Consider the following 18,540-nt stretch of genomic DNA (forward strand, 5'->3'; position numbering starts at 1 on the left):
TTCCTAAGTTGTTTCGTTAGATACAGTGGATTAATAAAGAGGAAAAATTAATACTTCTCTTCCCCAAACGTGGTCCAGATTTTTGACAGTTTGCTGTCTTGAATGATATTCCAAAATAGCATTTATAAGGAAAAACAGAAAACTAAACAGCTCTTTAGAAGTCTTGTAATTTCAGAACAAAATACATTATTGATCTATCGATAAAACCACCATTTACATTGGTTAAAAAAAAAAGAAACCAATCACTGTAAAGGAGACTTTTCTCCATTCACACTCTGAAGAGAACATTAAGAAAAATTAATGGCAATACAAACCAATTAAGACAGATCATAGTTCTTACCCTGGTAACTTTTCACTAGTGTCATTTTGTTGTAATCTTCTGACAAAATGAATTCCTGAGGGAGGGGAAAGAAAAAACAGAAGAAACAGTGCTTAGCAATGTGAAGTGGTTGAGAGTGTTTTTATTTGAATTTGTTACCAAGGTGAGCTCTCCCTCCTTTGTACCACCGCCCTGTTCACACTTTTGCTGATTTTTAGTACCTCCATCTAAAAAACTGAATTATTTTACTTTTTAAAGCTGCCTAAGAAACAACACCACGAGTGCTTTTGAACAGAATGGTGGAGATAAAAGAGGAGCTATCAAGAAAGAAGTCAAAAGAGCTGACAGAAATGGCTGGCTATGAGGCACAAAATGAGACCTGAGATCTGGCATGTAGCAAACACCTATTGCTCAGGGCTGCCTGGGCTGAAACCTGCATGTGGTCACAGCTACGTGTGTGCGTATGTGTACACACATGTATCCATGTGTGCACACACACTACATCCCCATCTGAACACTCAGGAAACTCCACATAATTAGGCAAGAACCCCTTTGAAGTTGCTTAGTCCAAACTAGGAACCAATAATCGATGGGAACACATTTCAGGTTTCTGGTCAAAAGTCTCTCAGCGCTTCAGACAAACAGAAACCCAGACTTTTTCCCCCCTTGATTTTATCCCACCATTGGTTAATATTTAATCTGGCACCTCAGAAGCAGACCTTCCTGCTTTGCTACTGCTTCGTTGTGGCCAACAAGCAGCTGTGTGTGTGAGGGAGGGTGGCTGTGGCTGCCTGGGGAGAGGAGCGTGGTGTGACCCAGCCAGGCTGGCTCCTGCAGCCAGGGAAGGGCACAGCCATGGGGACTGACTGCTCTGCAGTCCTGCTGCCTTGGGCCTGCTGTTTAACCACCGATACGGCTTTGGCACAAGGAAATTATGAAAACAGCAGCTGAGGGTCTGCATGGCCATGAGGGTCTGCATGGTCCAGGAAAAACCACATGTGGTTAAACTGACTGAGCACCTGGATGTCCCTGCTGGTTGTTTTGAAGAGGAGAGGTTGCTCAAGGCAGGGGAAATGGAGCCGCCACAACAAAACATCTCTGGAGGAAACACCCAGGCAAAGGGTAGGCTCTGCAGCCCCATCGCATGAATTAGCTTTCAAACTGCTGTCGGGTACCTACATACATGCACCACGTACTCAGAGTACACAAAGAAGAAACCAGGAGTGTAAAAGCACATCATATTAATAATTTATAGCAAACTACACAGAAACTCCCTGAGCTCCTCTGCCTTGGGGACAGAAGAAGTAAAACCTAACTCATTTAATCTGGAAACAGGGTGAGAATGAGAGAAGCATTATAAACACAAGATAAGCTAAATTTTAAAGCATAGAGTTGTGAAGTATTAATGTACAGGCACTGTCAAAAGCACTGTGCAACATGCAGGTGGAGAGGACTGGTCATCAGAAGCCTATAGACTATAGGTGAGAGAAACATTTAGCACAGAAGACACTGAGAAGACATTCTAACCACTGAAAAACTGGTATTTACCCATAGTTTCCAAATTGAAACTTAAAGTAAAGTCACTCTGCAATTTCTGTGGGTTCACTGCAGGTGATGTGGATGGCTTTACAGCACTGGGATTACCCTACCCCATTTTTTCTACTGCTTGGCACCAAGGAGGAGAGGCTACAATACTCATCTATGAACATCTACAGATCCCAGCTTCCTGCAAAACAACTGCAACAAGCAGCTATCTATATATTTTGCTATTTCTAGGTTTCTGCTCATGAGTTAGTTATAGATATGTTCTCTCGAATTTCTCTTCTTCATCTTCCTTTCCTTAATCTGCTCCACCTTCCATTAGCTTTCCCCTGGCAGCAGAGGATTACAGTGGGGGGTGTTATTTAAATGGCAGTAACAAATCAATGAAGTCAGCTGGATTTCTATACCAGGGTCACCTTAACTCTGCAAACCACAGAAAGTTAAAAACCTGATATACCGCCCCAGCTACTTACAGGGGAAGTGGTTTTCATTAACCGCTGCCTGAAGAATGCTAAACCACCACATGAAATGCTGTGTACAAAGCCCACCTGAAGCGAGACCCTTTGCTATGAATGGTAATTTTCTGCTGTTGTTACCTAAAGGGAAACAGCTTCAATCGCTGCAGCACATGGTGGGAGAATATGTCTGTCTTTCCTACCAGTTTGGTTGTCCCAGAGCTGACCCCAGCTTTCATTGTTGTTGCAATACAGGTGCTGCTGACTTCAGGCACAATGAAGAGCGTGGTTTGCATTATCATTTTTCTTTGCATTTTTCCCGTAATAAATTTGATATGGCCATTCTGTTCCATGATCTGAAGAGTCCCACAGTTTCAGTGGAAGCCTGAAAAGGTTTTTGAGTCTCTCCATTATAATACAGTGAATCACATACAACTGCAATTTTTAAGGTTTACCCAAGTTTTGATTAGCTTTGTATGCTTGAATACAAACCACAACTATGTACTACTAATATACCACTCCATCCAAAGAGATAAACAAACACAGTACAAAATAAACACAGTTCAATTAACCTGAATACTGAATATAATTTTTTCTTCTTTTTTTTTCCACCCCTGAAGACTTCTTGCTTCTAATTTTGTCCTTTGAAAGTATTTGATAATTGCCAATGTGTTTTCTCGTTTTGCATTTTCTAATCTTTCTCCAGGTGTTTTGCTCCCTGCTCCCTTTTACACTGTCACGTGTTCTTCCATTGCACTCACTCCCCTTTCCCTCTCAAGGCCAAATGTATTAGTTGCGTCAACAGACAGGTATTTTAGCAGAGGGCACCTTGCTCAAGAAATTCATGCCCTATTGCACATACATTGTGTCATCTGCACTACAAAAACACCGACTACATCTCTTTAATGTTGTACCAGCAGAAACATGTTTCTTTTTTTTTTTTTTCTTTTCATACGTAGATGTTTTGTGCCTCTCAGAGCTGCTGACGCTCACTTCTCATTAGGCAGCTTTTTGGCTCTTCTTAATGAGCTGGAAAGTCTGGGGTCACCCACACAGCTCAGCCAGTGCTTGTTAACAGAACAGAGAAAGATCTCTGAGTCCTGTAAGAGCCCTTTTGCACAGGAGGGGCTGGAATATATCAGACTGCTCAGGATAGCAAGACCAAAACCCTTCCTTGGAGGGATGAAAAACTTTCTAAAGATTGCTTTTTCCTCTTCAAAGGTTTTTTCCAAGCTACCTTACTACCTTTTTTGCCACACTGAAAATGTTAGTGATCAGTCTTGGCTATTTCAGGTAATCTTATTATTACAATGGTGACTTAGTACCATGAAAGCCTTCACAAAGCAGAAAGAAGTCTTGAGCATCTGAAAAGACTGTCCCGTCTAGTGCCACTGTTGTACAAAGACTCTCAACTATGCCTTCATGGAACACAGCTCCCTCACACTGAAATGTATACACCCACCACAAACTTCTCTTGAGCCTAAGACCTCTGTAAATCCTCACCCTGGAAATATATCAGCATCTTTTTTCAAGTGACTCTTGCTAAGGAAAACAGAACCCAGCCGTGTGCTATTTCACAGTCCTTGGCCATGGGGCTGGCTGACAGGGCCCAGGGCCTAAGGAAGATCCACACCTTTCCAGAGAACAGGTGGATGCCAACTGAAGTATCCCCAAACAGCACTAGAGCCCTCTGCTTAGGCAACTGAATCCATTTCTGAGAGTTAATAATCTTTATATATTAGTTATGTGTCACCCATTTACAACATAGTTCCCACCCCAGGGAATTTACAGTTTGTAGCCTGACAGATCATGCCACATTGAGGGTATCCTTAAAGGTCTGACTTTGCCCTGTTAACACAAGTGGCCAACAGCACTAGCACCATGTCTTCCAGAGAACAATAAACCTGATTCAGAAATGGAAGAGAAAGACGACTCTCAAATCTACTGTGAGACCCTACATCTATGTCAGTTGCAAAGAAAGCTCTATAAAATGATTGCAGTATTTTTTATTTTCACTTCTACTTTATAAAAAAAGTTCAAAAACTGGGAGAGGACAAACTATCATGTAGTTTTCTTGAAGGAAAAAAGGGTAAACTTCCCACAGCGGCAGAGGGGAAGGGTGCACAGCAGCGAGTAGAGCCTGACTCAGTCTCAGGTATTCAAAGCGCTGTTTGTGGCCAAACCTGTAGACACCTGCAGATCAAATGATGTGAAAGATGAATCTATCTTAATAAGTACCAACCCCGAGGAAGAATTCTGAAGGGGTTATTCTGGTGCCCTGTTGTCCTTGTGGCCCTGCTCAAAATGTGTCACAGCTCCATCTAGACAAAAGCATGGTCAGAAAAAAAGATCAATTTAATTCAGGTTCAGCTACCTAAAAACTAAATATCTCAATTAAATCTCCTCAGAAATGAGGAGAGAGATTTGTGTCATTCTAAGGCAGTTTCTAGGGTAAGTAACGTGGGTATCTCCAAAGGGAATTCAGTTCTTCTGTAAAGGCTACATAACCTAATGATGAACTTTATCTAGGAAGCAACTTTCAAATGGATGAAATAAGGTGAGGAGTCTCATCTTGGCTGTGGAAGTCTCCTATCTGTTGCAAGTAACAGACCTTTCTTCTCTTCATTCTTGTGGTACCTTGAGAGACTTGAACCCATTAAAGTATTTTTTTTCCACTTCAGAGCAAGGAATTTAAGACTATGATAAAGTTCTTTGGCTTCAAAAAGGGACCTCAGGCAGCCTCTAAGACATAAATGCCACTTCTTCTCAAAAAAAAGGTTTCAATGCTAGACAATTTTTCGCTCAAGGGAATGGTCTACTGTACTGCACAAATGTTTGTGCAGCCTTCACATTGAGAAGTTACAAAAGGTTAAAAAAAAAAATCTCTTCATCTTTGTAGAAGCAAAAATTTTCACCCTGTTTCACAAAGGTGGCCATACAAGCTCACCTCATGGTGGCTTTGCTGTAACTTTTTTGACAATAGCATTGCTGGCCATCCCTCTCAAAGTGCACCAGACACGTTTCTGAGGTTCCAGGCTTATAGCCAAAACCCATAACATTTACAAAAATGTAACGTAAAAGAAAAAAGGCGGTTCCACTTTCTTATCCCCATTTACATCTGCAAGTAAAAGCCACACTTCCTTGCACTGCAAAAAGATTACTTTGAGATTATGTGGCACTCTCATGAGTATCGTATCAACTTGTAGCCCTTGCCAAGAGTCCTTTCCTTCTCATAGTCAAAGGGAAGATGCAAAATTATTTTCAGCAATTTTTTTGGTCCTGTACCCAGCATACAAAAGAGTGCTGGGCCTTACCAGAAGTGCTGACATGGAACTGCTGACTAATTCCCAAATATTTCGAGTTGCTCAAGTACATTGCCTGTACTTTCCCTTTGAGGGCCACAGTGCTAAAAGTAAGGGCACTAAGGTCAGCATGCCCTGCTTGTAATCTCCTGCATTAAACTGATCATCATGGCTGTGCCCCAGAAGAAAAAATTCATCTTTTCCTCTAGACAGTAGTTGTAACACACTTTGAAATACCTGGGGATTTTCTATAACACCCTGGTATTGGTGGGACTTGAATATGGGGCTATCCTTGCTCACCGCCCATTCCCATCTCCACCACTTCTTGTAACACACTACAGTTGTGGATTCTCTTACAAGCCTTAGGTTTGCTACAGAAGGAAACATTTCATTGCCTGTGGAAGTCTGTGGAGCACATTTTTCGCACAATCCTCTGCCATGCAACTGCCTGCAACTACAGGGGACTAAATCAAGCAACACAGACAAGCTCTTTCCCCTGACATGTACTTGTATCCAGAAGATCAGGAAAAGAAAAGCCCATCTTAGCAACAAATAGAATCTGCCTTAGAGATGGCAATATACAGAATCATAGAAGCATTTAGGTTGGAAAAGACCCTCAAGATCATTGAGTCCAATTGTGAACCTAGCACTGCTAAGTCCACCATGAAGCCACATCCCTAAGCGCCACATCTACACATCTTTTAAACACTTCCAGGGATGGTGACTCCATCACTTCCCTGGGCAGCCTGTTCCGATGCCTGACAACCCTTTCTGTGAAGAAATTATCCCATCTAAACCTCTCATCCATTTCCTCTCGTCCTGTCACTTGCTAGTTGGAAGAAGAGACCAACACCTTCCATGCGACAACCTCCTTTCAGGCAGTTGTAGACAGTGATAAGGTCTCCCCCACAGCCTCCTTTCTCCAGGCTAAAGAACTTCAGTTCCCTCAGCTGCTCCTCATCAGAATTGTGCTCCAGGCCCCTCACCAGCTTTGTTGCTCTTCTTTGGACACGCTCAAGCACCTCGATGTCTTTCTTGCAGTGAGGAATCCAAAACCAAACACAGGATTCGAGGTGGGGCCTCACCAATGCTGAGTACAGGAGGACGATCACTGCCCAGTCCTGCTGGCCACACTATACAAGTCAGGATGCTCTTGGCCTTCTTGGCCACTTGGGCATGCTGATGGCTCATCTTCAGCCAGCTGTCAATCAACACCTTCAGGTCCTCTTCCACCAAGCAGCTTTCCAGCCACTCTTCCCCGAGCCTGTAGTGCTGCCTGGGGTTGTTGTGACCCACGTGCAGGACCCAGCTCTGTTGAACTTCATACAATTGTCCTCAGCCCATTGATCCAGCCAGTCCAGATCTGTTGTAGAGCCTTCCTACCCTCAGCAGCTCAGGACTCCCACATGTCTTGGTGTCATCTGCAAACTGGAGTTTTAAATACCTTATTTACAGTCACCTTCACACTCCTCAAAGGCCTGGTGAAAGCAAAAGTGTCTAGTAGGACTGGCAAATGACAACTATTTCAGAGAGTGGGAAAGAGGGAATTTCAGAAGTTCAAGGAATTCTCTAGCAGCTGTTTCATCTCCTAGACACAAAAGCAGAAATCTCCTACAGGCACAAAAAAATCTCTGCTACTAGCCATTAACAGCTTTATAGGTTAAAACCTTCACATCTTTGATACAGTTCACAGGGAACAGCTAAAAGGGTCACACAGCCTTTCCCAAATACCACCTTGGCTTTAGTGCTGACAGCTACCCTTATGTCAACCTGCAAACACTCATTCAGTTATAAATCTCATAAGGCAGAGACAACAGCAATAAAAATCTGAAAGGATGGCAAAATGATCTTAAACTGGAAGAGGAGTCTATTGACAAGGCATTGTTGAAAAAACATCTCTCTGACCCACGACCCTCCCACAAAATTATATAGCTCTTTACCATCCCACAAGAAAAAGCCAACCAATAAAGTCTAATACTACCCTCTGTCTCAGATCTAAAAGACAGACTCTTGTTTTAATACACAGCTTCCTTTGCACACATACAGATCCCTCTTAGATGTTAAGGAACCAAATCTTTCATTGACAGCACTGCCAGTTAAGAGCAACTCCTCTGAAGAAAGTGAGAGGAAAACAAAAGCTGAACCCTGAAGTCTGGAAAAGCAGCTAGCTATGGAGTAGAAATCCACCTTCTGCCTCTCAGAAGATAATTTCCCCCCTCTTAATTGTTGCTTTCAAAAAACTTTGGTATTGTATGATTAACAAGGCACTAAAATGTAATAAAACAGCAGCTGTTTTTCTGAGTTGTCATTTTTTAAGAGATATGCAAATTAAGACAGTTTGTTGAGTTGCCTAATAAATATTGTAAATCCCACTTGATCTCTTCGTGGCAGTTGGAATGAAATCTGAAATAATCTACCATTTTCTACACTACAGCTTCAGTGCCACTAGCAGTAAAAAGTCTCTCTCCCAAGCACTAGCAAAAATATCCTCACCACAACATCACACATATACTTCTCAAAAGGGAAGCATTTCAACTAGAAATCTTTGGATGTACTTACTGAGATTGTACCATTGTCTAGACCTATGGACAGCCTTCTGGTTTCCGGGTTAAAAGACATGCATGAACATGGAGCTGAAAAAAATGAACATGTTGATGAAGTTAACAAAACTGTGATTCTCATTTTCTTGAAGTTCTGGAAAGCCTAAAACTAGCCAACATGCTCTATGATGCTGTTCAGCATTTTGCCCCTTCCAATAGACAAGCATTTAAAAAAAAAAAAGCGTTCTTGCAGTTCATTCAACCCTGTCATATTAGGACATGGAACAATGGCTATTCCTTGCTCCAGCACCTTCATTTTTTCTTGCTAGTTATCTGAAAACACGCACGTCATAGTAAAGCAGTGGTGGCATTTTGATATGAGAGGCACCTGACATTTCAGTATAAATCTGAGAGATTACTTAGCTGAATAACTTAGTTTTTTAAATCTTCCTGAACTTTACCAACAATAAAAGAAAACACTCTATTATATCAGAAGCTTCTATCCTTTACCTGCAGTAAGAAAGTTAACCTGTAGGAATCCACAAATCAGCCAATCTTAAGGACCATGAGTCCAACTGTCCCCTCCTCTAATTTCACCACAGACAATGCTATGACAGTATCACATACTATGGTCAAAACAAAAGACTGTATTGAAAACTAGCCATTGTTTTATTATATTAGTATTACTCAGGATATACTCAAACTGGACACAAGTCAGTCACACTATGCTCCCTCGAGGATCTGGCAGGGTTCACATCAAGGGTAAAACCAGAAGATTCTTGCAAGAATTCCAGAGCTATCCTTAGTTTAATTGAGAAACTGTGAATTTGCCTTCAGAAGGCAGGGATTGTTTTTACTGTTCGACACAGCCGCACACAGCTGAGAATTGTGCTGTCCCAACAGAAACCTTCAGGAATTATTTTTCAGCAGCAATTGCCAACTGCAGCTAGGGGCAGGCATTCTTGCCCCTTCGATAGCAGTAAGAGTATTTTTTAAACCATATTCTTGTGATAAATATAGAGTACTGTCAGATGTGCTTTCAGTTCTGCTTTTCCCCCCCTCTTGGTTTCTACTCTCCGTTGCGATTACTCGCAGTGTTTTTGTTACTAACAAGCTTTGAGTCCTCTCTTTTGCAACGCTATATATCGGGTATGTTCTCAATTTGTGTTATGTCTCACCTTGGATTAAACAGTCCATAGCTCAGCAAATCTTCCTCAACAGTTCAGTTGGCAGCAAAGCTATATGAAGAAGAGGCAAGTCTATGTTGACTGTTTAACAAAACTTGTTCTACCTTCAGTATTGACTCCCCCTTGAAACACTTCCTAAAGGACAACTAGCCGCAAGCAGAAAACCTACCAGATCCACATCCAGGCAGGAACCTCAATTTCTTTCTTTCCTGAAAGGGCTGACTGAATTAAATCAAAGGCTAAGTTTTGGTTTAAGAAACTGCCATAAGGGAAACACTTAAATTAGGGCTAATAACACTGACAAAATTGCTCCTTTGTACACCTCTCCCTCAGAAAAGGCTAAATTGAATTATTCCTTTGGATGGTCATGCATTAACTCTTATTTGAGGCTTCTAGGGTTGTAGCAGAATGAAACAGTTGTAGTAAAAACAGACAGAAAAAAGGCAATTCTAAGCAGAATAAACATCAAACCCTTTTAAAGGCACTCAATGCCAGAATGGGCACATTCCACATATCAGCCTTCAAATGCTAGACACTGTGCATACATTGAAAGAGCTACTGCTAACTATGAAGGCAACAGATTGCAGAGAAAAAGTCTCAGGTAAATTAGCTATTTGAAGTATGCTGTTCCCAAAGGGCCTGAAACACTTCAGACGCAAAAGGTGCAAGCAACTGCTTGACACAGACTGATTACAAAAGAGTCACTCCTAAATTCCAGACTCATGTGTACAGAGCCATAGCAGTGTAAAGATACTTATTTTGCTGTACTTGTTTTCCTAAGGGAATTCTTCAGTAACACGTGCTCTCGGAAAAAACATTATGTCAGCATTAAAATGATGTGCACACTGGCTACACTAACGTAGCTAAAGTGATGCCAGTTGTAACAAGATTGCAGCAGCTTATGCTTTAGTGAAAATAAGATGGCATTCAGATAAGCACTTGTGTTCAGTAAGAAGAGGGGGAGACAAAATACAAGCAAACAAAACCCACAAAACACACCCAAACCTTAAGCTTCTGACATGTTTAAGATCCTTTTAAAATAATAGCTAGGAAAAATAACAGCACTCAGAAGGCTCTCTACTTCAGTACTTACCTATGAATTTCAGACTGAAAAAAGATTGATCTGAACTACTACAGAGGACAGGTAGGGTATTCCTTACGCAGAAGTCTGGCTGTAGTCTTTATACACACTGATGTTAGCCTTCAGAAAATAAATTATGGAGGAAAAGCCCAATTACATATTTCACACTCTCAACAGTGTGTCATCTCGGTTAGAAGCTGACAGAAGTAGAAGAGAAACACAAACTGTAACTGCAGCTTCAGAGACCCCATTTTGAAGTGCCTAAAAGTGGTTTAGTTTAAGACCGAAGGGGCATGTTTTGCTTTGCAGATTTTTTACCTTCGTGTTCAAACCAAAGCATTAGCTATGAATACCTCCATAAGACAGTGTATTACCAGGCCCAAAGACTGGACATTCCACTGATCCTCACTACAATAAATCCTTTACTTCTCTCCACATCTGTGAGAGGTTTTTGTTTGGTTGGGTTTGGGTCTTTTTGATTGGTTGGTTTGGTTTTTGTTTTTGTTGTGGTTTTTGTTTGTTTGTGTGTTTTGTTGTTTTTCCTCAAAGCTTATTTCTCTTCCCCTTCCCCTTCCATAATTCTGTGTCTATTAATTCTTTTTCCTCCTATACAGACACCGCGCAAAGCCAGACATCTAACCACGGTTACACACCTACAGTCTGTGTTAGATGTGTAACCAAGGGTACACATCTAACCACGAGGAGGGTTAACATGCTTGTCAGAAATCTGTTGTTAATACGAGCTGTTGGGACAACACTGCCATGAAGGAGATGCATTAGCCACGTTTCCAGCTTACCTAGTTTGCCTCACTGATAATATAACAGTATGTATAACACCCACAGCTCTTTCTTTCTCATGGGCTAGAGAATACGATAAAAAACATGGCCATCATATTGCCCAGAGTTTTCCAACCATAAAAACACCCATAGACGGGACATAAAACTTCGTAATTGGGAAAATCCCACCTCTAAACAGCAGCATGCACCCCTACTCAAAAGGGATGTACAATCTTGATCTTTTTTCCAGATATTAAATGGGCTTCACATTCAGAACACACTGATAGCCCCATTTGGTGTAAGAGCTTGACCAAAGTGCATGGCTGACTTGGCCCAACTTCTCATCCTCCTCATCTCCCAGAGTACCCAAGGTGCAAACTCAATTATTAAGGCTACCTGATATCAAATCATAAAAGGGTGTGGGTCATGCACCACCATAACCAAAGTCACAGTTCATGCTAACAGGGTATCTATGGTTGAGACCACTACTCAGAGCTTGCTAAGCAGCACAAAGGCACCAGCATGGCTACTACATTTTTACAGAGAGAACCTCGGGGCAGTTGTTCTCCAGACAACAAAAAACATGTGAACCTAAAACAGAAGACTGTCAAAAAGGTGTTCCACACAGAAACAGACAAAACTATCATCTCCAGTCAAGTGCAGACTTGTGCAGAGGCTTACTCAGAGCCCTTCCTACCATTTCCAAGCTTAAAGTCATGGCCGCTAACAATGTAACTGGCATTGCTCTAGTTCTTAATTACACCTGATAATTTTTGAAATTGGTGAATAACACAGTATAACTTCAATATCTCATGGCTCAAAAGCTTAGCAGCCTTCTAAGTGAAGGAACAGTGTCAGGTGTTCAAATTTATGAAGGGGCTTTAAAATAGTCCTGTTCGAGTGGATCTGGATTTACTCATTTCCAGTGAAGCTGTTATTACTGGCAATAATGCAGCCTTACAAAGACCAGAGGAGGACCTAATGTGTGTGTTTTAAAAATGCAAATGTATGCAAAAACACCACATGGAAAAAGAGAAGTATCCATGCCAATCTGCTAGAATAGTAATTTCATAACAGTTTGACTGGGGAAAGCACACAGATTCAGATTAGAACAGATCGAGGGAACTCAGGCCACCTGCTAGTGATCATGACAGATCATGGAGACAGATGCTCTCTTCCAAATCTAGCTACCTTAGCTTAAAAGAATTCTTTCTCCAGACAGTAAGAATGCCTCAATGGGACTAAATAAATGCTCTCCAATCTGTGAATTTAAGGTCAGCTTCATAAGCTTTCCAAAGACAGGCTAACTCAGCACCTCTGAAGCTGATTGAGTAGCATCAACATATCCCTGTTGCTGATGACCTGCAGGGTTATACTCCTGCACTCAACACAGGGGTTATGACAGATCTCTAGGGTAGTGATTTCTTCAGTTGTCTCTTGAAAAAACTGACATTGATCTGCAGTTTCTTTTAAAGCATGAACACTCACTTTGAGAGAGGAGACATACAGCAGATCATACTGGAGGGATCCATCAAGGAGACTTGGTTTTCAGCATCTAATTGCAGTGGTAAAATGATTCTCCTTCTTCACTGGAAGAGCTGCCTTCCCTCTTTAGTATCCTCTCTATCCTATTAGCTGCTGCAGGATATTAAGTTATCAAATAAAACCATTTACCATTGCACTCTAACAGAGGGAGCACATGCAGAAGGATGGGCACAGTGATTTATACAGGAGACTTATAAAGCTTTATGGATTCCATTAGTAGCAGAATGCAAGACTACATTTTGAGCTACCACATTTTTTATGTATGTTTGGATTAAATGCTCATCCCTTGTTACCATATCTGTATCTTTTGCTGCTGTAATCCCTGATGCCTCTCAGAAGCATTAGCATGTAACTTGGTAAAGCTTCACAGAAACCAAGAGGATTGTTCATTAACAGTATTTAATATGGAGTGATAAGCTTACAAATGGTCATAAACATAAAGCTTCACCAAAACCAGAAAAGCCATTTTGCAAATACATAGCAGACAGCAAGCATCTCCTTATACTTACATGGCATTGCATGGTATATGCTGGGCCAGTACTGCCCACTGTCTCTCTTCAGCCAGACACGAACTGTTCTACAAAAGAAAAAGCACAACACACGTGTGAGGAAAAAAGAAAAAGTGACTATGAACAAAAACTAAGTGGTGACGATGAATGCACAAGAAACTTTAATTATTTTACTGAGAGGGGAAAAAAACCCATGCAAACTCCTACAGCAGCCTTATACGTCAACCTCAGATTAACCCCTGTAAGGTGATGAGGGTAGCCCATTCCTTGGTACCATGTAGTACTCAAAATCTCAGCTGAACACATCAGAACAGTATCTGCAAACTGCAGTGGCTTTTTGTTCTTTGCCTTTCCCAAGGACTGGAACACCTCTACTCATTCATTGCCTCAATGAGGATTTGGGACACCCTTGGTAGTCCAGGAAAGCACTCCTGTATCAGCCCATCCAGACCCCTTCACTGCAGAAGCCTTCCCCCAGATCTCAGGGTAAGCCTTGGTCCATATGGTGCCTGTCATTTCATTGTTCTGTTTCAGGAAAATCTCTAAGCAAAGCAATGAAGTTCTGAGATTTTTGGCTTCTGTTTATTAAGATTATATCCATTTCTGCCAACAATGAGCTCTTCAGCTTCAGGACTTTCCTGTCTCCTCAGTGGACTCAAGAGTGCTATCAGACGCCCACTGAGCAGTAGGCTGAAGAAACCAAAGCCTGAACCTTCTCTGAAGAGGATGATCAAGGCAACATGCAGCCTGACAGTTCTCTGCCCCATCAGTTCAGATTTGCCATCATCAAACAGAAGCACCTAGAACCACACAGTGGTCTAGACCTTTCCACAAACACATCAGTGGTTTCCCCTCTGCTAGAAGACCTTCCCAATATATCTCAGGATTACTTATGTTTTCTCATAATCATTTCATGCTGGCAGCTCCCTGTCACTCAATCCATGCCCTTCACATGCACAAGACACTTGTTGCTTGTTTCCTGAACCAACAATCTGCACCAATGATCTGTCTGGGTCATTAAACATTTATTACTTCAGTCTTCAGTGCCATTTGTTTTGGTCCAATCTCTGTAGCCTCTAACTGAAGCTCTCTCTTACTTTAGTTCATCAGCTACTAATTTAATCAATACATGCCTAAAAACAGTGCCACCAGTTAAAGCAGCAGGCAACCAGTTATCTCCTGCTTGAGAGAGTCCAGCGCAAAGCCAGGAAGATGATGAAGGGAGTGGAGCATCTCCCTTATGAGGAAAGGCTGAGGGAGCTGGGGCTCTTTAGCTTGGAGGAGACTGAGGGGTGACCTCATTAATGTTTATAAATATGTAAAGGGTGAGTGTCACAAGGATGGAGCCAGGCTCTTCTCAGTGACAACAAATGATAGGACAAGGGGCAATAGGTGCAAACTAGAACATAGGAGGTTCCACTTAAATATGAGAAGAAACTTCAGTGACAGAACATTGGAACAGGCTGCCCAGGGAGGTTGTGGAGTCTCCTTCTCTGGAGACATTCAAAACCCTCCTGGACGCCTTCCTGTGTAACCTCATCTGGGTGTTCCTGCTTTGGCGGGGGGATTGGACTAGATGATCTTTCGAGGTCCCTTACAGTCCCTAACATTCTGTGATTCTTCGATTCCTGCTTAAGCCACGATCATCTCAATTACAGACAACTCTTATGTGCCTTACTGCTCCTCAAATCCTCGTCATCTCCAGTTTTAACTAGCAAATTCTCCATATAACACTGTATTCCATGTGTTACTGATTTACACCAAATGTATTCACCTTCTCTAGAAAATCTAGTTGTCCAATACAGACAGCATTGTGTTAGTGTAGCACAATACATTTCAACCCAGGTCATCTACGTCTATTCAGTTTTTTAGTTGTTAGCATGTGACAATAGCTACAAGAGGCATCTAAAAAACTATTGTTAAAAATAAGCCTTATTTTCCTGTAGCAAATCTATAACTTGCATTTGATAGTATTAAGGAAAAAAACAAACAAACAAAAATACCAAAACAACACCCACCGCCACCAAACCCAACCAACCAAACAAAAAAACCCTACAAAAACAACCCCCAAAAACCCACCAACCAACAAACAAACCCCACAAGAATGTTCTTTCCAGTTCATGAAACATGTGGAAATATAGGTTATGGAAAAGACTACATCGTCATTCCTATTGTTAAGTCGTTTTCATGGAAGAGCAGATTTCAGCAGTTTTTAGCCAGCAGATGTTTAGAGCAATATGTTAATACAACACAATATACACAATATAATATAAGTTGATCTAAGACATTACATACATAAATCAAGTCTGAACAGAGATGCCATGCAATATAATCAAGCAATTCAAGAACCAGTTATCTGTCCTCCAAATATTAAGCTAAAGGCTGAACCGTGGTGTATTCTGGGACTGCACATACCCAAAATCAGTTTTCTGCTCATCCTGCCCTGCACACAAACTCATTTTTCAGCAAATAATTCAGAGAGCTGCATATTTGGGCACCACACAAGCTGTATCATTTTAGAAATGTCTCATGCATACACTCTGACAGAGTATGTTGCTCTGAAAACTAACACTTCACTGGGTCAGCAAGTCCCATGGTTAGAATACTCTCACAAATTACTTAAAACACACAAAATTCAGTATAATCACCCTTAAGTCTAACAGCCTTTTTGCAACAAATACATCAGCAGCTCTTCAGCAGATCTGATGCAAAACCACCAATACTTTTTCAGGGACAATTCATCAGCTGATAACAAAGCTATTGTATTGTTGACAGCAAGAGGGTCAAATCCTTCTGTCTTTTCTGGCTGTAGGTAACGATGGCTGTTGTCAGAGCAGGACTCTGTGTCAAGACATCAGCACACAGGTCTGGGAAGATGCTCACAGCCACAGGGCTGTACGTCAGGTTTGGGACAGGGTCCGAAATGTTCGTGACCACCCAAAGGGGTTCACCTTTGCTAACATGATCACCGTAATTCTGGAAGGAGATCAACCACTCTGTTTCCCAAAGAGGTGAGCTCCTACTGATGTATTTATCCTTGACAAGTGAAGTTGTAGTGTAAGTGAATGAGTGTGCACAAAAAAATAATGAGATGAATCACAGGGAGCTGAAGTAATTCAATATGAAACAGCCCTGAGGAGATGCACCAATATGCCGTGAGAGGCTTGTCTTTCTTTACCATCTCCATCCATATATTCAGTGCAACCAGTTTCAAAACTCCCAGGCTTCGACAAAGTTGCCTCTCATCTCCACTTTAAGGTTCTTGCAAATAATAAATCCATTACAACATAGCAGATTATTCTGGTGGTTAAAAAAGGACTATGTACAATAAATGTTTCTTCAAAAGTTAGAGGAAATAAAAATCCATCTGATTTGCAAAAATGGCAATAATTTGGATGCTTTGTGTTATTTTTGTTGGTTTTTAAACTGTACCCGCTACAGACTTGCTAATTAATTTCACAGTTATGTCAATGTTAAGACTTTTAGCTGAATGATATTGAAACAAAAATATTTACTACTTAATTTAAAGTAGAAACTAGGAGGTTCCTAGTTAACAGTGAAAGTACTTTTATTAGTGTAGGCCTCTTCTGTAGGTATGTAGTAAGCTCACTTCATTAGGTAGACAAATATATTTCCATTCAATGACTAATTCATGCAAAATGAGAAAAAAGCATTCTAAGAATAAAGAGTATGAAAGGATATTTTTTTAACTCTAAGGTGTGTGAAAGGGAACATAACCAGCAAGTTAATTCATGAAACTCCTTACAGAAATACTTATCTCCCCAGTAAATAATTTTAAATAAAGGAGAAAAAAACCTTGTAAACAATTCACTTTTAAATTAAGGATGATTACTATGCATGTATTTAAAACAAGCATTTTAAAGTTATGTTAAGCATTTTAATGGAATTTCAGTATCTATGTATAAGTTGATGTAAAAGTGTAAAAATTCGTTATGTCAGAAAATGATGTTTCATGATTTTCTTAAGATCACTGGATTAGATAAGGCATTTTATTGAAAGAAGAAAAACTGACATCACTTCATTAAACTTTTCTGGGTAAGTCTTTCTCAAAGTAGATTTGGGCTAAAGAAAAAAACGCTGACAACTGAACTTGGGAAAAGCCAAATGTTCCTGGAAGGGAGTGTCTTTTTTTTCAGTTCTGCATAGTTTCGTATACTTATTAACACAATACTACCCATTAGACCTGAAAGCCAGAGCTTCTGAAGCTTTTAAAGAATGCAAAGAGAGAAAAAAAAAGGCAAATAGGTTTTTTAAAATGGATCTATAGCACAAAAAGTACTTGCTGGTTGCATGGTTACTGGACTTAAACACGGCACCCACCCAGGTCAGGATCCAGTCTTCAATGGCTCCAGAGTGATTCAGTTGGCATCACCATGGAAATGAGTTGTCCCTTCATTTTGCTGCCAGTGAATTGATTTAGAAAGATTTTTAGAACCTGTCAAATCAATGGATACTCTTCTAGTCTTTTCATAACAGAGACGATTTATTTTTAAATGAGACAGGCTATACAGAAATAATTCTGCCATGCAAAAGACAGGCTATGCCTCCATATATTAAGGCCATATGAAAAATGTGTATTTTAAAAGAAAAATTGCTTCTCTCTGTTATGCGCCAGAGTATGTGTCTAAAGCTCAGGTGGCTGTGGTTGTACCGGCAGGTCTCAAACCCACTGCTACGCTGTGCATGTGTGCAGGAGGTGGGCTTCATCTAAGCATCTACTGCTCACAGAGGTGCACATGTCAACGGCACACGTCTTCAGTATGGCAGCTCTGCACTTCACCATCTCGCCAGGGGAGGTTTAGATTGGATATTAGGAAAAATTTATTCACAGAAAGGGTTGTCAGGCATGGGAACAGGCTGCCCAGGGAAGGGGTTGAGTCACCAGCCCTGGAGGTATTCAAAAGATGTGTAGATGAGGTACTTAGGGACGCAGTTTTGTGGTGGCCTTGGCAGTGTTAGGTTAATGGTTGGACCTGATGATCTTAAAGGTCTTTTCCAACCAAAACAATTCTATGATTCTATCTACAGAAATTTATTCAAGCAGCAGTACATGCCACAGTATCTTCTTTCTAAAAAAAGACATTTTGCTCATACAAATCTTACTTTGTGCTTTCAGGTTGCAGTGTGCTCCATAGAAGTCTGCACAACGCTGCAGGGCAGGATGCAAGATTCTCTGGACATGTCCAAGCACTGTTCCGAGAAGTCTCCACATTGCAATACTGTGAACTCTGTTGCAGGAAGATCCAACACCACCATTACCTA

The 18,540-nt window shown here is 41.0% G+C and overlaps 1 protein-coding gene across 6 annotated transcripts in view; it reads right to left on the reverse strand.

The window, feature by feature from the left end:
- Positions 1-18,540, reverse strand: part of WDFY2 (WD repeat and FYVE domain containing 2) — a 66,991-nt gene that overhangs the window by 19,028 nt on the left and 29,423 nt on the right. For 2 of the 6 annotated variants that reach the window (XM_065052969.1, XM_065052944.1), the window contains 3 exons: positions 13,258-13,325; positions 8,178-8,251; positions 341-395 (listed from right to left, as the gene is read on the reverse strand). In XM_065052969.1, the coding sequence (XP_064909041.1) occupies positions 341-395; positions 8,178-8,251; positions 13,258-13,325 (197 nt within the window). Of the gene's footprint in view, positions 1-340; positions 396-8,177; positions 8,252-9,336; positions 9,397-13,257; positions 13,326-17,598; positions 17,649-18,381; positions 18,507-18,540 lie in introns of those variants that run through there. The other 4 variants (XM_021286840.2, XM_065052958.1, XM_065052937.1 and 1 more) reach the window with 4 other exon arrangements.

Source organism: Columba livia, chromosome 1 (genome assembly GCF_036013475.1).
Source record: "Columba livia isolate bColLiv1 breed racing homer chromosome 1, bColLiv1.pat.W.v2, whole genome shotgun sequence".
NCBI lineage: Eukaryota > Metazoa > Chordata > Aves > Columbiformes > Columbidae > Columba > Columba livia.